At 36.5% G+C, this 22,157-nt stretch overlaps 4 protein-coding genes across 7 annotated transcripts in view; 3 read left to right on the top strand and 1 right to left on the bottom strand.

The window, feature by feature from the left end:
* The window catches only part of LOC129788714 (hemicentin-2-like), a 169,732-nt gene extending 164,720 nt beyond the window's left edge, over positions 1-5,012 (top strand). For both annotated transcript variants that reach the window (XM_055825003.1, XM_055825002.1), the window contains exon 10: positions 177-5,012. In XM_055825003.1, the coding sequence (XP_055680978.1) occupies positions 177-352 (176 nt within the window). In that variant the 3' untranslated portion in view covers positions 353-5,012. The remainder of the gene's footprint in view (positions 1-176) is intronic.
* A 1,126-nt stretch (positions 5,013-6,138) lies between these two features.
* LOC129788715 (protein cappuccino) lies at positions 6,139-14,876 on the top strand. The gene is made up of 10 exons (XM_055825004.1): positions 6,139-7,032; positions 8,127-8,537; positions 8,930-9,163; positions 11,001-11,164; positions 11,959-12,564; positions 12,787-13,287; positions 13,360-13,680; positions 13,744-14,140; positions 14,203-14,500; positions 14,577-14,876. Exons 1-10 carry the CDS (start codon positions 6,423-6,425, stop codon positions 14,686-14,688), a joined length of 3,654 nt encoding a protein of 1,217 aa, XP_055680979.1. The 5' UTR covers positions 6,139-6,422; the 3' UTR covers positions 14,689-14,876.
* A 1,038-nt stretch (positions 14,877-15,914) lies between these two features.
* On the top strand, positions 15,915-19,983 carry LOC129788749 (zinc finger protein 501-like). 3 transcript variants are annotated; one of them, XM_055825072.1, is made up of 3 exons: positions 15,915-16,131; positions 16,627-17,956; positions 19,525-19,983. In XM_055825072.1, the coding sequence occupies exons 2-3, from the start codon at positions 16,675-16,677 to the stop codon at positions 19,551-19,553; spliced, it is 1,311 nt and encodes a 436-aa protein (XP_055681047.1). In that variant the 5' UTR covers positions 15,915-16,131; positions 16,627-16,674; the 3' UTR covers positions 19,554-19,983. The 3 variants fall into 3 exon arrangements, with proteins under 3 accessions (XP_055681047.1, XP_055681048.1, XP_055681046.1); XM_055825073.1 differs by having other exon boundaries at positions 16,627-16,756; positions 16,826-19,983; XM_055825071.1 differs by having other exon boundaries at positions 16,627-19,983.
* Positions 19,984-20,665: 682 nt separating this feature from the next.
* Positions 20,666-21,896, bottom strand: LOC129788771 (replication termination factor 2). The gene is made up of 2 exons (XM_055825105.1): positions 21,731-21,896; positions 20,666-21,649 (listed from the first exon to the last, which is right to left on the bottom strand). Exons 1-2 carry the CDS (start codon positions 21,797-21,799, stop codon positions 20,789-20,791), a joined length of 930 nt encoding a protein of 309 aa, XP_055681080.1. The 5' UTR covers positions 21,800-21,896; the 3' UTR covers positions 20,666-20,788.
* Between the last annotated feature and the right edge of the window lie 261 nt (positions 21,897-22,157).

A 22,157-nucleotide genomic window follows, 5' to 3' on the forward strand; every position in this document is an offset into this window, starting at 1 on the left:
TTTTTTATTACTCGACTTCCAAAGAGACTTTCCTTAGACACTTTTCCTGGCATTTCTATGCCTAATTTCTTTCTAATAATTCCTAATTAAATCGTTTTCTTTTTATTTTAAAAATTTTCAATTTTTTTGCATAAAATTCAATTTTTCCTATATTTAAATTAATTTTTCCCCAACAGATTCCCCCTATCACGATGTGAGTGGCCTCCCAGATCCATATATGGAGCAAATGGAGCAGGAGGATGCGAAACCACCGCCACAGCACATGTCACTGAGCTACGATGAGAGCCTCGAGAGTGGCTACTCAACACCCAACTCGAGGAATCGTCGGGTTATTCGGGAAATAATTGTCTGAGACACGCCAAGGGTGCGTTTTGCGGACGGAACGTGCCTATAGCGGGTGATTCGCGACGCCACGCACCCCAACAACACACTCTCGCTGGACTGAATCACAGAGGGTGCCGTCAAACTTTGGGGGGAGGACGATTGAGAGGCTTTTTTGCACACTTAAGCTTCCCAAAAAAAATCGCCGTGGTGTCCGGATAAATGAAAAAAAACAGTGAAAAATCGTTCGCAAAATTGTGCCCTTAGTGAGTTTAAAAAAAAAACATTAAAAAGTGAACTCTTGTGAAATGAGAAAAAAAACTTAACTTTAGGGACATATAGTGCTGCAATTTTGTTGCATGTGAACAAAATATTGTTGGCAACAACTCAAAAAAATAAAAGAAAGATAATTTACTATTTTTTAAGAATTTCATCCCTTAGTTTGTAAGCAAGAAGAAATTTTAAAGAAAAAAAATTGAGAGACGAAATGTGAGAAAGATGAAAAAAAAATTGACATGATATTGTACAAATATTTCTGCCCGCCGTGATGGTTTTTTTTTTAATTGTAAACAACTTATTTTTTGTATTTGTTAAACTGAAGGGACTGTTTCCAAAAATAAATGGAGCAAAAACATCCTTTTCACGTGAGAGAGAAAATTCAAAAGAGATGAAGAAGAAAGGAAAATCCAATGAGCAATAGTGATAAGCATTTAAAATAAATTTAAAAGAAAATCTGTTGAATCTCTCACGAAATTGCCATGATATTGATTTAGAATGTTTATTTTAGATATTATTATTATTTTTTTTATAAAATCTTGTTTTAGTTATTTTCCAAAGGGATTTTTTTTATATAAATACCTTTTGGGAAATTTATCTAATTTTTATTATAAATATATATTTTTTAATAATTTAGAAATCCTGTAGCCTATATCGATCTAAAAAAGAAAAACACACAGAAAACGTACTTAGAAAAAAAAAGAAGAAAAAATGGGATTTTTCGTTAAGAAAAAAACACCATTAAGTGTATTTTGTACATAGTAAGGTATATAGTATAAATACTTAAGGATAAAAAAAGAAGCGAAATGGGTTTAGAAAAAAAAATCTGGAAAAGGTGAAGAAAATCAATTGGTTTGCTTAGAAGACTTCGTAGATGTTGTGCTTCTTAATCTCTTCCCCGCAACTTTGGAACATTTTCAAAGCTTTTTCTTGTTCAAGAGGCCAAGAACACGCGAATGTCCTTAAAAGGATTTTCTTAAGGCCTTCACAAGTCTGGGAATAAAACCTCGTAAACAAAATTGGAATTGAAATTAAGTAAATTCCGAGTTTTATGCTCAAACCTTAAAGCTTCTACAAAGAACAAAAAAAATCCAAAGTTGCAGAATAATTTTCTAAAGATCTCTCTGTAGCCGTAGTCCATCGCGATGTGCTTCAAGAAAGAACTGATTGAGAGGTCATTGATAAAAAAAAGAATCCATAAAGCCCCTTTTTGAATGTTCTTTTCTTTGCTCAACAAAATACTTTCTTATCGCTTCTTTCAACCTCCCCCCTGCCGACGACTTTTCTCGCCGAGCCCTCCATAAAATTCTCACAATATATGTTCTTTTATCACAAATTTCTTCTCTCAAAACACCTTCATCCATTTGTTGGGAAAACAATGAAAACAAGAAGCTTGAGGTAAGAAAAAAAAATTGTATACTTGGTGTGTATTGTTAGGTAAAGATTAAAGAAAAAAAAGGTGTCTGTGTCTCTTCTCAACTCTTATACAAAAGGAATGTAGATTGAAAAAGAAAAAAAAACGATGTATTTATCAGCAAAGCACATTCACTATTAAAATGCACGCCTTTGTGATAAAGATTTTTCTCGGTGGAGGTCGTAAAAGAGGTTTATCGCGCACTTTTGTCGTATAACCGATTTGCTAACAGTTTGAAAATTATGTCGGTGACGCAAACCCCTGTGTACACTCAGAGAAATTCATGACTCTAGCTCCACTCTAGCAGTGCTCACTTTGAACCTTCCTTCCTCCCCCCAGAGAAGCACGCCTAAATGCGCCAAAATGTTTTATTTTTGTTTTATTTCTCACTTAATTGTCTTTCTGTGTTAGATATAACTTTCTTATTAATTATTTAAGAGAAAAAAAAGAAGAAAATTGATAATCACAATGACATAGTGCCAAAACGCATTTCACACACAAGCTGTGGGGACTTTTTTTTTAAAATTATTAATAAATAAATTTAAATTAATTCATTTCTTGGGTAAAAAAAATGTAAGAAGTTTGTAGATTTATGTGCTCAAAAGAGAATCATTTGTAGATTTTCGAGATTTTATAAAATACAGAATGTTTTAAGGAAAATATCTCTTAAGTGCTTTAATTATAATTTGTTGATTTATAATTTGAAAAAAAATGTTCTTTTTGTAAAAATGAATTGAATTGATGGTGAAAATTATTAATTTGTGTGGAATTTTTTGTTTGAAGCAAAAGAAAGAATTTTTACTTTGAAAGGAAAAGGAAATTTAACCTTTTAAGGATTGAAACTTTACAGCAGTGATTCAAAGAAGTTTATTCATTTTTGAACGAGAAAATCATTTCATTCAAAAATTTAATCAGGATTCGTAAACTTGTGGAGAATGTTAAGAAATCGCTAAACACTATACTCAATTTTTCAGTGAAAGAATTCGACAAAGATTTGTTCCAAAATTTAAAGAATGACGTCACCATTTTGCTTTTTAAGTCTTTGTCAAAAATAATCGACGAAGAGATAAAAAAAATTAAATAATGGCGATATTGGGCCTTATTCTGCGACCAAGAATCCCTTGAAATCTTTAAAATTTGTACTAAAATTTCAAGATTTTAAGAAAATTTCAAGGGTTTCTTGGTCGCTAAAGAAGTTTACATTTTTTGTTTAAAAATCATTGTTAATCACAGGGATTGACAAAAATATTTTCTTTTCTTTTAAAATCTTTCAAAATCAGTTCAATTTTTTGTGCTATAAAAATGTTTTTCAATTCGGTATAACACAAATAAGCAGCGCCTCATCTTCCAAAAAGTTTAGTCTTTAATCCTTAGTTTAGTCTTTCTCAAAGCTTAGCGATTTATGGCGATTGAGGACTAATCATAAAAGAAAAGCTTTTATATTTTGTCTTTATATTAGACAAAAATGATAAAGAAATGAAAATATTTCCTACAGAATCAACAGCAAAAAGTTCTTCTTCATTCTTCTATATCTTCTGCTTCATAACAAAATAATGCAAAAAAATCAATAATTTTCTCACCATGTCTGTAATCTTCGTAAAAATAAAATCTGCGGCGATTGTACTTACTGAGAAGAAAAAAAAAAGAAATAAAAGATCACCAACTGAGCTTAAAAAATATAGTTTATAGGAAAAACAAGAAGAAAACTTGAACTATTCATAAAATTTTCCTTTGTAGCAGAAAATGCTTCAGTAGAAGAAAATTTGCTCAAAGAAAATCCTCCGAGCGGATTTTTCTTCTGCCCCACTTGAGAACTCCTAAACAAACAAACAACAAGAAAATGTTAAATTGTGGCGCTACTGATGGAACACTGATGAATTTCGCGTGGAAAGAGAAAATATATATTATTAAAAATTGTAATATATCATCATTCATAAAGTAATATACATATATTTTTTTATAAAGTGTATTAATCTCGCACAAAAGTGTTTTTCTCTTGTTTGTCGACCGAAAAAGTAAAAACAATAAAAAAAAGAAGAATTCCAAGATTTTTAACACACACATAACATTATACATATTTAATGTGAATTGCACACGCGCTCTTCAACTAAAGATATCCATCATTTTGCTTTGCCGCAAAGTAATTTCAGTGTCAAAAATGATGGTGATTTTATTAGAAGAAGAAAATCTTTTATTTTTTTTCAAGCAGATCTAAATGTTAAAGAAGAATCTCTAATATAAATAAAGAATAATAAACGAACAGTTTTTTGCAAAAAATCTTTTTCCGTAATTTGCATTTTATGCCTATAATAGTATGTGGAAAATTGTTTTTTGTTTTTGTAAAGAAATCTCTTATATAAAAAAAAAAGTCTTACATCGATGGAAATGTTACTGATTAAAGAAAAAAAAAGTGAATCTCTACAGAGGAAGAATATATAAAAAAAAGATATTTCAAAGTTCCCTAAAAGAATAAAAAGAAGAAGAAAAAACCTCTTTGAAATATCTAATGTAATTAAGGATGGTATTCACGATCATAGTCTATATTAATGAAAAAAAAACTGGAGGGAGAAAGGTGGGAAAGTTGTAGGATTTGACATAAAAAAAATATTTTTTGTGTATAGATAGGTAATAAAAAAAATATCGGTTTTCTCATAGAAATATAACTCAAGATATTTCTGTGATCGACTCTAAAAAAAAGAAGAAAAGAAAAGAAACTTAGCGATTTAAGCAAAGAAAAGAAGCATGGATATACCTTTGTATTAATTCTAAGGTCACGAACAAGCATTTACTATTAAAGAGGACATAGCTATATATATAAAAAAACTGATAAAGCTGAAAAGAAAAAAAAAATATTTAATATTATCATTAAATATTGTAAATATTATCACGATGGAGGATTAAGAGAAAAAAAATTGAAGATTTTATCGAGATAGTAAAAGAATTATAATTTTAATTACAATGTACAGGAATTTGAGATAAATAAAAAGTATGATTTAATTAATCAAGACTCTTTTTTTTAGGCTCTACCGACTCCACATAAATAAACTACCTACCTAATAAACCTTCGTTGTATTCGTGGAATTTGGGATTTTTATGGTAACCATTTTCTTGTTTAGGAAAATTTCACAAAATATTGTACTTTATTTTATTTTCTAAGTATTCGTTTATTGAAGCTTCTATTTTAAATCATTAAACTTTTGAAAAATCCATATTTTCCTCTATTTTTCTTGTCTCGTGAACTTAACAAAAAGAATTGATTCTGTTAAAAATCTTTTCTTACAATTCCTCAGTTATTAAATGTTTGGAATTTTATGAAAAATCTTATCGAATTTTGACAGATTGTTTTATTTCAAAGGCTACATTGTAAAACCGGCTAACTTCTTATTAGCTTTTTTAAAGAAAAATTACTTTTCTAGGGTTCTCTAGGTATAGATCTTTCTGACTGTTTTCTGGAAAAACAAATTCTTTAAAAATTAGAAATTAAAAAATTCTAAATTGAATTTAGAATTAAAAAATCTTATAACTGAAGCATTTCAAGATATAAAAAAGAAAAGTTAGCAGAATCGACTCCATCAACGAACAAATTCTTACAACCTTCATGTTGTTAGAAAATATTTCTAATTGAATCGATCCCAAACTTTAAAATCTTCTTGCAACCGTTTTTACTTTTTTTATGTAAGAAAATTAAGAAAATATCGTCAAGATTTAAAATCCAAATTTATTTTCAGGAAACAGACTGTTCTTGAAATTTTATTAAAAATTTCTGCGAAAAAAATATTTAAAGATCTTGAAAATCTGGAGAAAAATTTTCAGAAAATAAGACCAAGATTTTGATAAAAAATATTTTATTCAAACGATTTAAACTAATCGAACATTGAGGCTCTCGCATTACATCAATCCTTAAGATTTATTCGTCAATTTCTTAATTTTTTTGTCAAAAAAACATTCCCAAAACTACCCTAAAAATAAATCCATCTTTGCACAAAATTTCCTGGTTTTCCTGGCAATTTTTTTACCTCCTCACTGTATCAGCCAAACCTTGCACAAAATAATCGTTCAATTTAAAAACTCACACAACGCCGCAGATTTGAGCCATTGAAATCAGTTAATCCTGCAAAGAGATAACTGGGATTCCTCGTGTTGACCAGCCACATAACATATTTTGGTCGGTGCCCCAGTTTTGGAGACATTCTCGTGGCTACAAGTGCGCAAGAGCAGCAACTGCTCCTCCGTCACTTTTCTCGTAGAACCAACAAACCACCCCCCATGTAAAAAAAAGGAAAAGTTGCTTGTCCGTGATCAGGAAGAAAAAATGTGAAAACCCAAGAAGTGTTGCGGTGATTTCGTGACTTTTCCCCCTGGATTCCATTGCGACGTTCTTGTGAAGCAGAATTTGCAAATTGGTGGGAAAATGGGAAACTCCCAGGCAGCTCCGGAACGACCCACGGGGAAGATGGTCAAGGCGAAGAGTTTCATGCGATTTGGTGGTAAGAAAACCCCCACAAAGGACACACCGAGGCATGGTGATCCGGAGGACGTTCCTGGAATACTCGTTGGCGGGCACAAGAAGAGATTCAAATCAGTCGATTCATCCTACTTCAGAAGTCTCAATCCCGAGGGCAGCATCGCTGGCACGGAGAGCCCCCATGGGAAGCAGCAGAGCCAGCAAAGTCAGCAGAGTAGCACTGTGTGCTCGGAGAGAATGACAAACAATGGGAATTGTGCGGTGAATGAGACCCAATCGGAGGTACAACCGCGGAAATCCATCAGTGAGCACGTGTCGTTGACCTCGAGAGAAAGAGGTGTGCAGGAGAAACCAGCTCCGGTGGATTGTTCGGTGCTTTTGGATGGGGACGACCTTCTCAGTTACAATTCGGCCGTCACACGGGCCGGGAGTCAGCCGCCAATTTCGCACAGTGTCCCAACGTCGTGTCAGGAAAAATCCATCCTCTTTGTCACGGATTCCTGGAAGAACGCCCAGAGTGTTTGTGCTGTTCAAGCATCAGAAATCACCCAAACAGGTGAGTTTGATCGAGCATCTAAATGGTGGCAAAATGAATGGCATTCCATATGGTTGGTTGTTGGGGTACGCAGCAGAGAGAGACTCTGTGAGATCAAACAATGGGACCCTATGTACACACGGAACCAGTTCTTAGCTTCTCTCTCCAATACATTCGCATTCCCGGGACTTGGGGGAGTACAACAAACCCAAAGAGACAGACGCACGGAACTTTCGAAACAAACCACATCTATCTACTTCCGGGAACGCTCAATGATTTTTTTTTTAAAGATTTTCTTATTTTTCTAAACTTCTTTTAACGCCAAAAAAAAAAGAATTCTTGTGCTTCAAATAATTAGGGCAAAGAAGTGTATCAAATTGGTATTGCTTCACATCTCTTTTGCTGCTTTTGCTGTGCTACAACAACGTGACTTATTTTGTTGTTTTTTTGCACAATTTATTTGTGAGCAATGGAAATTCTTTTATTTCTCTTAACATCCACGCTTTGTGATTTAATTTAATCTAGTGTTTTGTATGTAATTAATTTTATTTTGTGAGTTTTAATCATTAAATAAATGAGTTTTTTTTGCATTAAATTGTTTGAAAACTTAATTTGAATTAATTTAAAATTATAATTAAGGTTCAAGGTTAATTTAAGCAGCGTGTAGAACGTAGAGTATTAGTTTTTTAAATTAATTTGCAGTGGAGGCGCCTAGTTACAACCAGGCAACCCCATCAGAAGGATCTTTTTGCTTTAAAGAACTATTCGAAGCAATTTGCAAAAATATTTTGCATTAAATCTTCTTAATTTTTTTTGCTTTTAAAAATATTTTTATCTACTTTAAAAAATAATAAACAAATAATTTATTAAATAAAAAATCAAATAGAAGCAAAACATTCCCAAACACACTCCGAGAGAACAATTCATCCCCAATTAAATCACAAAATTTCCACAATTTTCCATCACTCTGACAACTTTTCCCTCATGCGGAGATTTTCTTTTGAATGCTCACACTCTATTTCCACGAATTGCGCCAGCATAATTGTGTGAAGAACAAACATTTCACACTCTCTCTCCACTCTGAATTAACAAACTAAATCCTCTCTCAAACGTAGGTCGAGAAACATCACCATCAAATTGTGGAAGCTACATCGTTGTACGTGAACAGACAACCTCCTCTAGTTCCGATTCCGTCTTCACGGATGCCCAAACACCGTTGGGCTTCACGGCGGAATTCAATCAGTGCTACTACTCCGAAGAGGATGTTTGCGACTCCACAGCCCCCGACGTCCGTGGACCCTTCCTGAGTGCCCTAGCGGCGAGGAATTATCGTGATCAACTCACAAAGCTCACTGTGGCACGATTGAGTCCAATAAGTGTGGCAGGAGTCGTGGATATGGCGCAAGAGAGGATCCGCAAAGGGAGTAGCGAAGAGGAGCGATCAGGAGGCACCTTATTCAATGTTTCGCGCGTCAAGAGGGTGGAATTGATCGATAATCTGGCTAAATTTACGGACAACACAATACGTGAGTTGAAGCTCGTTTTCTTATCAACATTTTGGTGCTGGAAGACACATTAGAGATTAGATAAAGCTCACTGTGACGTCCTCAATCTCTCATATTTGCCCATCACTGGCACAGGGATTAAAATAGGGGGGCTACAGAGATGGGATTTTCTACAAAATATTCTTTACATTTTTTCTTTAATTGAGCTTTAAGAAAATTCCTTTTAAATTTCCACGCAATTAGATCAAAATCTTCAGCATAAAATACTCCTTGAATTAGATTCCGAAGAAAAAGTTCGAGCATTGCTCTGTGCTTTATCTCACTTCTTTTTTGCGAATTCAGCACAGAAAGAGGAAAATAAAAAAAATCCAAGCACCTGCTTATTAAAGCCTTATCACATACACCTATTCCAGCCACTCCAACTCAGTGTCTGCCAGAGAGCGATGGCGTTAACCCACGGGATGTTCCTCTGCCCACAACACCAGCACTCCCACGCAATGGAACACCCCAGAGCCCCTCGGATGGAAGTGTACTCAAGAAGGTGGCCTCCTTGATCTCAGCTGAACGCATGCAGCACCAACAGCCCGAACGGAAGCCATCATTCGTCCCGGAAAAACTCAATTTTGGCGCCTATGAAAAGTTCGAAGGTAAGTTGGAAAAATTTATCAATGAAGAATGACTCAAAGACAATTTTAAAAGCTGCCACGGAGACTTTGAAGTGTTTGCCATTTCTGACCATCTTATCGCACATAAATACACCCGATAAGATAGCTAAGAAGAAGACAAAGAGTGACGATGTTCAATTGATAAATTTATCGTTAGCCCAGTGAAAGGGTGGAAGTGTTGCAATGAAGGAATGTACACCAAAATGAAGATGAAAAATTGATTGAAAATTCGATTTTTTTCTTCTACTGAGAAGCTCAGTTCGGTGTTGTTGGTAAAAGGACTTTATGCACAATGTACGGAGAAAGATTATGGAATCTTGTGAATAACTTGGAACACTTTGTGGATTATTTTCTAGAGCCTCCATACACTCGTTTGTAGTGGGGATAATAAAGATTATTATTATTATTATTTTCTAGAGACTGATGACAGCTTTATTCATTTTCTTAGGAAATTATTGAGAAATCTGTTATTTTTCTCGTTAGAAAATTTTGAAATACAGGAAAATGTGCTGAAAATAACTTATATGGGAAAATTCAAAAATAAAGAATAATAAAAGTAGTAAGAATAATAAAATAATTAATTTAATAAATTGAAGTGTTTCTTTAAGAACTTTCAGCACATTAGTCCTTTTAAATTAAGTACACGAAAAGACAAAATTAAGGAATGATTTTCTGGAATCTACTGAAGAAACATTTTGCAAAGATTTATCGTTTTCTTCCAGAAAATTCAATTTGCCTAAATAACAATTTCCCAAAGGAGATTATTCATTTTGGGGCTTTAACATCTACTGAAGAATCATTAAAAAGAATCAAAGTATTTTTGAGAGGCAAAAATATTTAAGTAAATCAAAAGAAAATACATTTATCTTGATTTATTTTTCACGCTAAAGGTCATCCAAAAAAGATCAACATAAAGATTTGCTAAATAAAATAACAAGTCACGCCCCTTTTAGGTTTTTTACATGCATAAAGCATATGCTGCTTATCTTCCATAAAAGATCTTAAATTTTTAATTCACTACAGGAAGATCATTGATTGCATCTCTGCAGTATTTTTATGATAAAATTCGAAGCATTTCAATGGAATATCAAAGATAATAGAGGCGTGGCTTATCCAATTTTATAAGGCAAATCTTCTTCAAATTCTTCCACTTCATCCAAAAATGATTTATTTGGTTTTTCTAGACTTTTTCATGAAGCAAAATTCATTTATAAAATTTCCAAAAAAAAAGCTTTGAGTACACCACATCCATGTAGATGAATTCCCTTGATCTCATTGATGGTATTCGTCTTGAAAACTCACTCCTTGGAATTTAAAGAAAAAAATCACCCTCACTCAGTGCAAGACAATACCTCATGGAGGCACCATGAGAGATCACAAGATCATCCTCATTCGCAAGCTCCTTGTGGTTGTTCCGTGGCAGTCAAAGAACTTCGTGGTTGCTTCACGTGCAGCCCTCGCGATCCTCAGGCACTTCCGTCGCTTCTGTCGCCGAAGATGCCTCGTATGGCAGCCACGACGGAGCCTAGGGTGGCGGAAGAAATGCTGGGCTATCGTGGTGCCAGCATGCGTGTGCGCCAAAATTGTTTGCTACCACTGCGCATCGGTGCTGTGGTGGATGGAAAGTGCTCAGTGTGCGTGCCACGGTACTTCCGGGCCTGTGGTTCTCCGTATAGCCATTCACTTTCGCCTAGCCACAGAATACCTTCGTACAAAGCATTTCGCTCTCGTGCCCATCGACCCATGTGGGTTCCGCGCGCGCAAAATCTCCCCACTCAAATGCTTGTGAATAACACAAAGAAATTCACTCTCATTCCAGGTCAGATGCTAATGAATTGGTTGGTGACATCAGTGCAGCCACACACCAATCTCACGGACCACGACATCCACGCCATTTGTCTGCAGACGTGCACAAATCTCCTCATGGCCGGCGTCATTAAGCAGATACCAGATCGGCTTGCGCCCATTCAGGAGGCATTTCGCGTAAGGCACACACACCTTAATTTCTGTCCTCAACTGAGGCCAGGTGACTTTGTGCATACCCACGTTGCCTCCAGAGAGCCCCATAGCCACAGAAGTGAGTCAGTGAACTCATGGCTCTTGGCTCATTCAGGCGAAAGTGTTGTGTGCGCCATTCTCAAAAGTACTTCAAAAATACCATAAAGTTTCGCGTTTTCTTCTTCCACAAAGACCCATCATCATTCAGGAAATGGTTGTTCACTGAACAACTTTATTAGTTTATTTTTTTTTACTTGCGGAGACACAAAGACTCCATGTGAAGCAGCACCTTAGCATGCTCACAGAGGGTCATTTATTGGTTTTATTGCGGTATTAATCCTAAATCCAATACTTAAGTGATTAAATGGTTTGTCTTTCACGCGTAATCCGCACGAGGTATCCGCAAGGAAATTATAAGAAATCCCCTCTTTTTTTTTACCTTATCAGGTGACAACATTTTTGTAAATATTTTGGTGGAATATACCTACTTATAATTCATGTTGAACTCTGGTACAATGAGTTTTTATCATTTTGCAATGAATTGCGATTAAATTTAATTGGATAATGGAATGATAAGGGAAGAAAGTTAAATTCAGTTATGATTCAACGGCTTGTTAATGTGGGATTGGATTTAATTCCTTGTTTTTACTTTAATCGTTGATTTAATTGATCTTGATCTTTCGTTGATCTTTGAACCTGGCCTCAGCATAATTTTAATCCTTAACACGATAAATTTTCGAATTCATTTAAATTTCAACGATTTTATGCTCTCTCTTTAGGCAAATCTCATGTACCAGTGGACGCACACAGAAGTCCCTCCTGCCACACCAGTTACACCAGGACGATTAGATCCTTCATCAGCATGGCCGCACACACCGCAATCAGACAAATCAACACCACTGAAGCCGGAGAAGGAACAAATCGAAGAGGAAGCAACAGAAGACAATCTCAAGGAACTCAAACAGAGACTATGTGAATGTGAAAGTGTTAGTGGCATGAAGAGCCTCATTGAGGCGGCGGAGAAGAAATTTTCCCCACAAAGTGATGATGTGATTAGTGATGTGACCAAAGTTTCCCGAGAAATTCAACCACGACGGATACGAAGGAATTTATCGAGTGATCTCAGTGACGCCGAACTGAGATCACACCACCACATCGTCCAAAATGGTCAGGCGAATGGGTATCGTAGTATATGTGAGGATAAAGCAACGCAGACGGATGCTGAGAAGGACATCAATGTGCTGCACCTCAAGAAAATCACCATTTCCGCTACAGCACCAAAGAGTCCGGCTCAGAGTCCTGTTGCATCAGCAGCTCCATCACTTCCACCACCACCACCACCGCCTCCACCACCAGGTTCCTGCATTCCGCAGATGAAAGAAATGGTAACACTTCTCTCTCAGCATAAGATAACGTTCTTCTTGGAAAAAAATAGTATTTAAAGTAAATCAATCTTATCTTGAAGCCCTTGAAACCATTTATGGCTTCATTGAGATTATTTGATCTTATACTGAATGACTTCTGGAAAATCCAAGCTTTACTAGGAAGCTAATCTAATCATTTAAAGAAAAATACAAACATTGTTGATTTTTTTTTTTTGGTTGCAGGAGAAAACAAATAAAATCAACGAAAATGCCGATACAATTAATGGGGAACGGGAAGAAAAGGGACCTCAGGTTGCTGCAGCAGCGCCGCCACCTCCACCACCAGCTCCACCGGGGCCACCACCACCTCCAATGCCTCCTGTGGGATTAAATGCACCCCCAGGACCTCCTCCGCCTCCTTTGCCGCCTGGTTCAACGGCACCACCTCCCCCGCCAGGACCTCCAGCACCACCACCACCCGCATCAGCAGATAAAGCTGGTCCAGGACCTGCTCCATTCCCTATGCCACCAGCTGGGGGATGGCAACAAGCTGCTACACTACGGAAGTCTGCTGTTAACCCGCCCAAACCAATGAGGCCGCTCTACTGGACACGAATAGTTGCTCCGAAGTCTCCTGTTGAGAGTACAACTAACAACCTACTCTGGGCTGAAATTGATGAGATGAAGTTAGACAATCTCGATGAATTTACGGAACTCTTCTCGCGACAGGCCGTTATACCCAAAGTAAATTTAAAAAAAAAAATCCTCACTCAGCTTTTACGTTGAGAATTTCTTGATCATCTCGATTCTTTGCAGATGAAGGAAACCCCCAAAGTGACCAAAGTTCGCTCAATAAAAATCTTAGACAGCAAAAGAAGTCAAAATGTTGCAATTTTCGTCCGTTCACTGCATGCAGACTTTGCTGAAATTGAACACGCAATCAGCCATTGTGATACATCCGTAATAAGTCTGCAAGCGCTACAAGTTATCCGTGATATACGAGCAACGTCGGAGGAATTGTCGCAAATAAGAGAAGCTGTTAATGATGAATCACCACTAGATGAGCCGGAGCAGTTTCTATTGCGTCTCGAAGACATCTCATCCTGCTCCGAACGGATCTCCTGCATCGTCTTCCAGGTGAGTGAGGGCGCGTCTTGAGGTGGTAAAGAAAAATCAAAGAGGTTGTCGCGATTTTTACAGGCAGAGTTTGACGAAGCAGTAACCCTCCTCGCACGTAAGATGGACGTCTTCACGGACACATGCAAGTTTATGGTGGAAAGTGAGGCACTCAAGAATCTCTTCTCTCTCATCCTTACACTTGGGAACTACATGAATGGCGGGAATCGAACACGTGGTCAAGCCGATGGGTTTGGGCTTGAAATTCTCGGAAAGCTCAAAGATGTCAAGTCGAAGGATTCCAAAATAACTCTTTTGCATTTCATTGTTAAGACATACATTGAGCAGTGCAGGAAAAATGGAACTCCGCTAACTGAACTACAAATTCCCATCCCAGAAGCAGCAGATGTATCCGTTTGTGGCACCGTTGATTTTGAGGATCTCACGCTGCAACTGGAGCGTCTTGAGAAGAAACTTAAAGGTAATAAACGTTGATCTTGTGCCGTTGATCTCTTTTACTGAAAACATCTTGATTTTTTGTAGAATGCAAGGAAACATCGCAGCAAGTAATTGATTCCTCAACACCAGAAAATGTTCAACCGTTTGAGGAGAAAATGAAAGTTTTCCTGGATGCAGCCACGGATCGTTTGTTGCTGCAGAAAAAGGATGTCAACGACTGCAAAAAGATATTCCACAGAACGATGATTTTCTACAAATTTCTCCCAAAATCTGGTTCATTGGATGACACAAAACCTGAGCAGTTCTTTGAGTTGTGGCTCACATTCTCCAATGATTTCAAAGACATTTGGAAACGGGAGATTCACGATCTAACGCGTGAATTGTAAGTTATCCTTAACATTTAATTAATTTACCAAAAAGGATTCGAAAGTTTAAAAAAAAAAACATTTTTTTTTCAGGCTCAAAAAGACCAAACCATCACCGAAGGTGACCAAAGCAAAGGCTAAGAAGGTTGTTCCGGGAAGTTTAAAGGATCGCATGCAGAAGTTCTCCAGTAAATTGTCCAGTTAGATTTGTTTCAGTCTCCTAATAAGAAATTCCTTGTATATTAGTACCTTAGATTGTTTTATATATACCTACAAAGCTATTTAAAAAAAATCATGTACAGTGCTCTCCCTCGTTGTAGAATATTGTTAGACAATAAAATGAGTAATATATATTTTCAAAGGACTGCAAAATTGCATTCTGCGTTATTCCAATTGGAGATTTTTATTTCTTCCTTTCTCTCCTTCGAAGCTGACCTTTAATCCTTTTTTTAATGCAGTAACGGACATTTTTTTGAATTAATGGTAGCAATAGGGGAACTTGGGGTAAAATGGTGAATTTTTGGGAAATAATTTTTCCTGATTTTTATGAAAATGCTTGAGTTTTCCCATGACTACTATCTTATAGCAAATTTTCCAGGCTACAACTTTGTCTCATTCGATTTGTTTCTATCTTAACGGGGAAAACGCATTTTCCGAACCCTTGCACTTTCATCATTTTGCCCCACCCCTGGGGTAAAATGGTGAATTGCGGTTTTATGTTCCCTAATCTTAATTTAACGAAATTATTTTAGCAAGGCACTAAAATACCTATTGAGAATGAGAGATTTGTGTACCAGTTAAAACTTTTTTTTAATAAAAATAAATACAAAAAAAACCGTTAAATTTAAGAAATTGCCTTTTTTATTTTATAAAAATAGGTAATAGTGAGTGATCAAATATCCTAAATTGAATGTAATTAGTTATATACTGATTAAAGAAAAATATTTATTTGAAGAATTTAAAAAGTTATTAAAAATAACCGCAATTCACCATTTTGCCCCAAGGGGTACTTTTTACTTTCGGAATTTTTTTCTCGGAAAATTTAGATTAGATTCGTGTTTAGCAATAGTTACTCTGTCTAAAGTTGCATTTGGATAAAAAAAAATTGCAGAGAATTTCGCCAAAACTTAATTTCTAGTTGAGAAGTCAGAGTAACTTTGAGGTTCGAAAAATTTGTTTTTCAAATAAAAACCAAAATATTGGATCAATTATTATGAAACTTTCTATGCTTAGGCAGGGGTATGAAGTGTATCTACTGACAAAATTAGACAGTGGTCACTACTTTTTGAAATATGATTTAAAATTTTTTTTCACGTTCACCATTTTACCCCAGTTACCCCTACTTGAAATATTTTCGCATAAAATTCATACATAGGACATGCCATATGAACGTCATACAATATGTCCCATACGGCATCAAACTGCGCTAGTGGGGCACTTTCAGTGGCTGTCAAAAATGGTTTAAAATTACAGTGAGAAATCTTTGCGTGATTTTCACTTGAATATCTAATTTTTTACTAAATTCTTCTATTTTTCTTCATCACCAACTCTTCAATTAATGTCATTTCTGTGAATTCAGTGAATTGTGACGCTTTTCCGTTCAACGGTTTTCCCGATTTTCCACCCTAAAAAAACGGGCTAAAAACGGGTAAGGATACGAAGCGCGTGGGTAAATCATATTCCAACATTATTCTTTTTTTCTCTTTTTGCTCATTTTCTTTTTGCGCTTCTCATAATCTTCTTTGTGTCTACAAGAGCGGGAAGATGCTGGTAATTGCTTGCATTACATTTTAGCTATATATTTATATGACTTGTAGACTCCTCCTACGAGATTCCAAAGGAAAAACCCCGCGAGCCCTGCGAATTAAGGGCTTTCTTGCAAATTCCTCCCTCTAATTATATTGAGAGTTTCATAAGAAAAATCAATAATTTAAAGCTCAGTAAAATGGTGGTGGTGGTGGTGGTTTAGACAGCACCTTCCTCCACCCTCTTTCTCAATTATTAATACAATCAATGCGCGAATTTAGCAAAATGAAACACATTTCATATTTTCTTTTTTAGTTTATTTTTAGTTATTCTTTAAACATTTTTAAATGATTAATTCTTAACGGATTTTTTCATTTAAATTTTTATTATTTTGCAGATTCTTCTCTATGATTAGCCGTGGTGGGATTGTGGAATTCCTGGAAGAATGGAAGTTGAGAATTCTTTTGGGGAAGCTGTTGGTGGAGCATCTCCATCATCGCTCTTAGTCCCAAATTTGAGTTTTAAATGTATTTTCTGCCATGCTGACTTTGTTTTGCCACTGGACCTCGCTCATCATATAGAAATCTTCCACTCAGATGCTGATGTTGATGACTTCATGATGGATTTTGACGATGACGACGATGATTGCAATGATCTCCCCCTGGAACCAATCTGTGAGCTAAGGCACGATGATACGGAATTGAATTTCCGCCAATTTTCTGGAAGCGATGAGAATTCCTCCGGTTCCAGCAATGGTGTAGCGAAGGTGTTCTCCGAAGCGCCCGGCCGAGGACGTCGTCGAGATGTGCCGGAAGAAGATGTGGAGTCCCGGAATACGGGTACAGAATGCTTCTTCCAGTGCACGGTGTGTGAGAAAACATTCAAATTTGCCGGCGATCTGGCTAAGCACGTGCGGTCACACACACAAAATAAACCCTATCAGTGCTCCATCTGTGACAAAACATTCACGCATATTGGCAGCCTCAACACACACATTCGCATCCACAGCGGCGAGAAGCCGTACAAGTGTAAGCAATGCGACAAGGCTTTCACACAATCAAGTAGCCTTATGGTGCACATACGGTCCCACTTGACGAAGAAGCCCCACCAGTGTAGCATATGCGACAAGGGGTTTGTCAATAGCAGTAGCTTGGTGCTGCATATGCGTCTTCACAGCCAAGGAGAACCCTTCCCCTGTACAAGCTGTGATAAAACCTTCAAGGCGGCGCACCTCCTGCAGGAGCATATGCTACTACATACCGAAACACCCCTCTACCAGTGCAGCATATGCCGCAAGGCATTCCACCATGCGAGTGAACTTGTGCAACATATGAAATGCCACACGGGTGAGAAACCCTTTCAATGCAGCATATGCGAAAAAAGCTTCACACAGCCGGGCAGTCTCAACACACACATGCGCATCCACACGGGGGAGAAACCCTTCAAATGCTCCGACTGCAATAAATCCTTCACACAAGCTTCCAGCTTATCGGTGCACATGAAGATTCACACGAGTCGCGAAAAGCCATTCACGTGTCGTGAATGTGGGAAATCCTACAGTCAGCAGGCCTACTTCAACAAGCACATGGCCATCCGACACAACATAGCACGAGACACCACCAAGGGTAGTGAGGAGTGCACTGAGTGCCATCAGACATTCGATAATGCCGTTGCAATGTCCCGGCATATGATAAAAGCTCATCCCCAGATCTACCAATGCTCCATTTGTAGGTCACAATTTGATAATTCAGATGATCTCGTTACGCATCTCAGGGGACACTTTAAGGACTAAATGCCTTATAAGCTATGTTCTTTCTGCGTTAATTCCACAAAGGATGGTCCTTCTGAACATCATTTTTAACACTTGGAGGACCCAACATTTGGCACAACATGGAGGATCAAATTGGCAATAACTACCAGATGATAAAATATGCTCAATTATTAATTATTAATCAGTTTATTGAACGAGAATCGAAAGTTTCACTAATTCTTGATCTCGTTCAAGCATTCCTGCACCTAATTACTAAATATTTAATTGAGAAAATCGTCACTGAAAAAAAATTGCGGCCTAAAGCAAAAAGTGTTTTTTCAATATAACTCGAGAATGGCTTGACCGATTTTGATTATCTTGGTATCAAATGAAAGCTTTCAAGAAGTCCTACAACTGTCTAGAACATTCCAAGTTCCAAAAATGACCGTAAGAGGCGCTAAAATCAAAAACAAAAATTGCCTAACTTTAAGGGGCAATATCTTCGAATCCCCATTAGGCAAATCTTTTAAATTTTGATATCTTGTAGCCTGACTCAATATCTTGCACCAGTCCGAAAATGAAGAAAATCTATGTCGCCATTTAGAAGATATTGCAGTTTGAAAAATTCTTGAATTTGAAAAGTTCTAAGAGTCATATCTCCTGCACTGCTTGACCGATTTTGCTCATCTTGATATCAAATTAAAGCTTTTGCAATACTCTACAACTTTCTAGAACATCAGAAATCTCTAGAACCATTCCTTGAGTACAAAAAATTCAAAAAACCGTTTTAGTAAAACATAAAACCTCCATTTTGTGTTTTGGAGGTGACCTTGAAAGGTATCATTATATGTCAAATTATAGCTCGTTTCAATACCTTACCAAAACTAGTCAAGAAATTTCTGTAGCTGTTATAGAACCAGAGATATGACCATTTTTATGCATCAAATTACTGATTTTCACAAAAAAAAATCAATTTTGCCTACTAATACAACTCAGAAATTAAATTACAACGCATAAACAAAGTTTTGCACGTTGTGGGACACCAACTCTTATAACTGGACGCGTTATGATTGACTTTTCACCGGGGAAAAATGCACAAGAGTACTTTATTTGGGAAATATGGGGTAACATAACCTCAAAACCATGGCTAAAATGTATGGAAATTTGACTGGTAGTTATTACCAATTTGATCCTCCACGTTGGATTCTGACTTTGACCTCAATTATCTTCCAAAGAAAAGACTTTTCTCGAGATTTTCTTTCTGCTATCTTAAAGTAATTAAAATTCCCTACACATAGATGCTAAATTCATCGAGATAGGTCCAATAGATTTTATTCTGTGACGATTTTAAGGTTCCAATTGGTAGCAAGTACCAGTAAAGTCCTCCGAGTGTTAAACGTGAAGAAACCTCCTGGAATTGTACAATAACTCTCACAGAGCAAAATGTTTTTGCTCCCCCACAAAAGAAAAAAAAAAGATTCAAAAACTTGTAAAAGAAATCATGATAATTAGTTGGATAGGATTTAAAAATGTAGTATTTTGTAGGCGAAAGCAAATCAACAAATTGTACTTAGAGAGAGAGAGAAAGCATTTTGTGCCAGTTTCCTTAATAAGAAAAAAAAAGTTACACAGAGAATTTTATATTAAAAAAAACAATGTATATGAGCTAGAGAAAACAAGAGATCCTTATATTTTAGAAAAAGAAAGAAAAAAAAAGAAGTTGATCATTAGTTCAGCTTCCACGCAGTATTTTTCACATAAGAACTAGAACAGAGAGTTTATGCGAAGAAAAAACTTTTAAAGACGTATAGATTTTTTTTGCCATATTAGAGACTAATTTGATTTGTAAAATGTAATTTTTAAGACAAAACTTTTTATCTTTTTTTTTGTCATTTTTCTGCCATAGATTTGCCACAGTATTCTCATACATAATGTAAGTTTTATGTTTAAGTCCCTAAAGAGCATAGAATATATTTGTAATGATTTGTGATTGCGCTATAATAATTCCGAAGATGTATTCCTTCGTTTGTTTGAGAATGTCATTGAACCAAAATAATTATAAAACTTGGTATGCCACGATTGTGGTATACCAACTAATTATTTTGTAATCTGATTATGATTTTCTGTAGTGATTTGAGTTTTTTTCCATGTGTAAAATAAAGAGAAAAACTTTAGAATGATTTTTTTGTTTTAATTCAATTGAAAAGAAAATTCACGAAAATTGGGAAATTATTTTTACAGACGACAAATAAAATCTTCAATGGTTCTGTATGAAATTCTGAGTCTAATTCACGAACTTAACTTGAAGGAGAAACAGCAGAAAGGCAAGAATAAAAAAAAATGTATTTCTGAGCATGAGAATTCTTTTTCAAGATCTTTTAATTAAATTTAGCCTGAATTTTCACATTAATTTACTCCATTTAATCTTTAAAAACTCATTAACAATTCTTAATCTCCTTAAGAAAGTAATAAGTACCTAATAATTAAAAATAAATCACAATTTTTAAATTATTTTTTTAATTTTCCGACGTATATGTAATTTTTGAACTTACGTTCACCCGGAAGCGTCGTTAAATTTTGCTGAATTAATCCAAGGAATTAAAAAGCATTTGGTCCAGAGCTTTCGATGCTCATCGCATCATCTTCAGTGGCTGTGAGTTTTTATTTAAGAAAAGAACAAGAGAAATTCAAAAGAAAATTATTTATTTTCTAATTAATTACACAAATAATCATAAAATAAGACAAAAACAATACGCGGAATTCCTTTTCACGCTAGGAAATCGTCTGATTCCACTAATTTCTGCAAAGTTTAGTTGTAGAAAGGATTGTAGGTCACCCAGTGTGCTCTATCCTGCTCCTTTTCGCTCTTGTGCGACGTGAAGATGGATTTGTAGACATCCGTGGCTTTGGGATCGCTGGCCACACTGTAGGATTTTTTGGCTTTCTTGAATGCCGGATCGGAGAGTTTTTCACTGTTGGATCTCTTGAGCTCCTTTATGATCTTGCTGCTGCCTGGTTTGAGCTCCTTTGCCTCCTTTGTCTCCTTTGAGGGTTCAGGAGCGGCTGTTGTCACTGTTGATGACGATGTTGATGCCGTTGATGGTCCAGGTTCGGAAATCTGTGGCATTTCAGCTGTTTTCTTAGCCTTCTTGCCCTCTTTCTCCTTCTTCTCTGCCTTCCTTCTGGCCACACGAGCTTCCATTTTACTCCTCATCAAATCTGTGTCCTCCTCACTCCCATTGAGGATCACAATATCAGCCTCCGTGTAGGGGGTCTGACACAGTGAGCACACACTACTCTTAATTTCCTTGAGGGCACGCTCAGAGAAGACACAGCCACATCCCCAGAGAGCCACAAATCGGAACTTTCCACTCATCTCCAGTCCAATGAGTTTGCAAATGTACGGAGCACTGCGCACATCCAGCAATCCCTCCTGCTTATCGGCATCCCTGTACGTGGGATTGGGTGTAAGAGTGAGCTGCTTCACATCCTTGAGAGACTTAATGTGGCTTGCAGATTCGGGCATCTTCTCCTTCTCCAGCAGATGCTCAATGACACTCTGTTTGGAGTACAAACGCCCCAGGCCACACATCACAATTGGCTCCTGCAGTGGTTGCTGCGTGAGGGCACAATGACGCCACCGGAACTGCATCTCGGACTCTTTATCCTTCTGTTGGGATAAAAAAAAAACAAAACAAATTAGTCCGGAAGTCTTTGGGAAATTGTGAAAATTTAATCATGGAAAACTCACCTGTTCGGGCTTCTTTTTTGTCCGCACGAGTTCATCGCGACGAGGGATTGTTCCACCATCGCAACCCATTGTTGTTTGCGTACGAGAAAATTCGGAAAATTCTCCAAATTGTGGAAAAAAGTAAGAGAACTGAGTAAACACAACCTTCCTCTTTGCCTTTCTTTTCCTTAATGTTGTGACATTTATGTTTTACATTTTGTTTCTGCTACGTATCCAACCTATCCAACAGAGTGGTGGCTTTTGGAACTACATTTATGGCGCCAAATTCAAAAATGCATGAAATCATATGAGGGCTACATGAAGGGAAGCTCTGGGGAAAATGGAAATCGGTGGGATCGGATCAACGGTGTAGAAATGCACAACTGTGAAGAGGCGAAATTCTTTTTTTTTTAAATTAAAATAAAGATTACATCAATTAACCCTTTCG

This window comes from Lutzomyia longipalpis, chromosome 2 (genome assembly GCF_024334085.1).
Source record: "Lutzomyia longipalpis isolate SR_M1_2022 chromosome 2, ASM2433408v1".
Classification (NCBI taxonomy): Eukaryota; Metazoa; Arthropoda; class Insecta; order Diptera; family Psychodidae; genus Lutzomyia; species Lutzomyia longipalpis.

Bases quoted from the DNA above. Each gene is read 5' to 3' on its own strand.
- LOC129788715 (XM_055825004.1), top strand. From the start codon at position 6,423: ATGGGAAACTCCCAGGCAGCTCCGGAACGACCCACGGGGAAGATGGTC. The intron at 12,565-12,786 runs GTAACACTTCTC...TTTTGGTTGCAG, and splicing joins TTCCGCAGATGAAAGAAATG to GAGAAAACAAATAAAATCAA. The intron at 14,141-14,202 runs GTAATAAACGTT...GATTTTTTGTAG, and splicing joins TCTTGAGAAGAAACTTAAAG to AATGCAAGGAAACATCGCAG.
- LOC129788749 (XM_055825071.1), top strand. From the start codon at position 16,675: ATGGAAGTTGAGAATTCTTTTGGGGAAGCTGTTGGTGGAGCATCTCCA.
- LOC129788771 (XM_055825105.1), bottom strand. From the start codon at position 21,799: ATGGGTTGCGATGGTGGAACAATCCCTCGTCGCGATGAACTCGTGCGG. The intron at 21,650-21,730 runs GTGAGTTTTCCA...TTATCCCAACAG, and splicing joins CAAAAAAGAAGCCCGAACAG to AAGGATAAAGAGTCCGAGAT.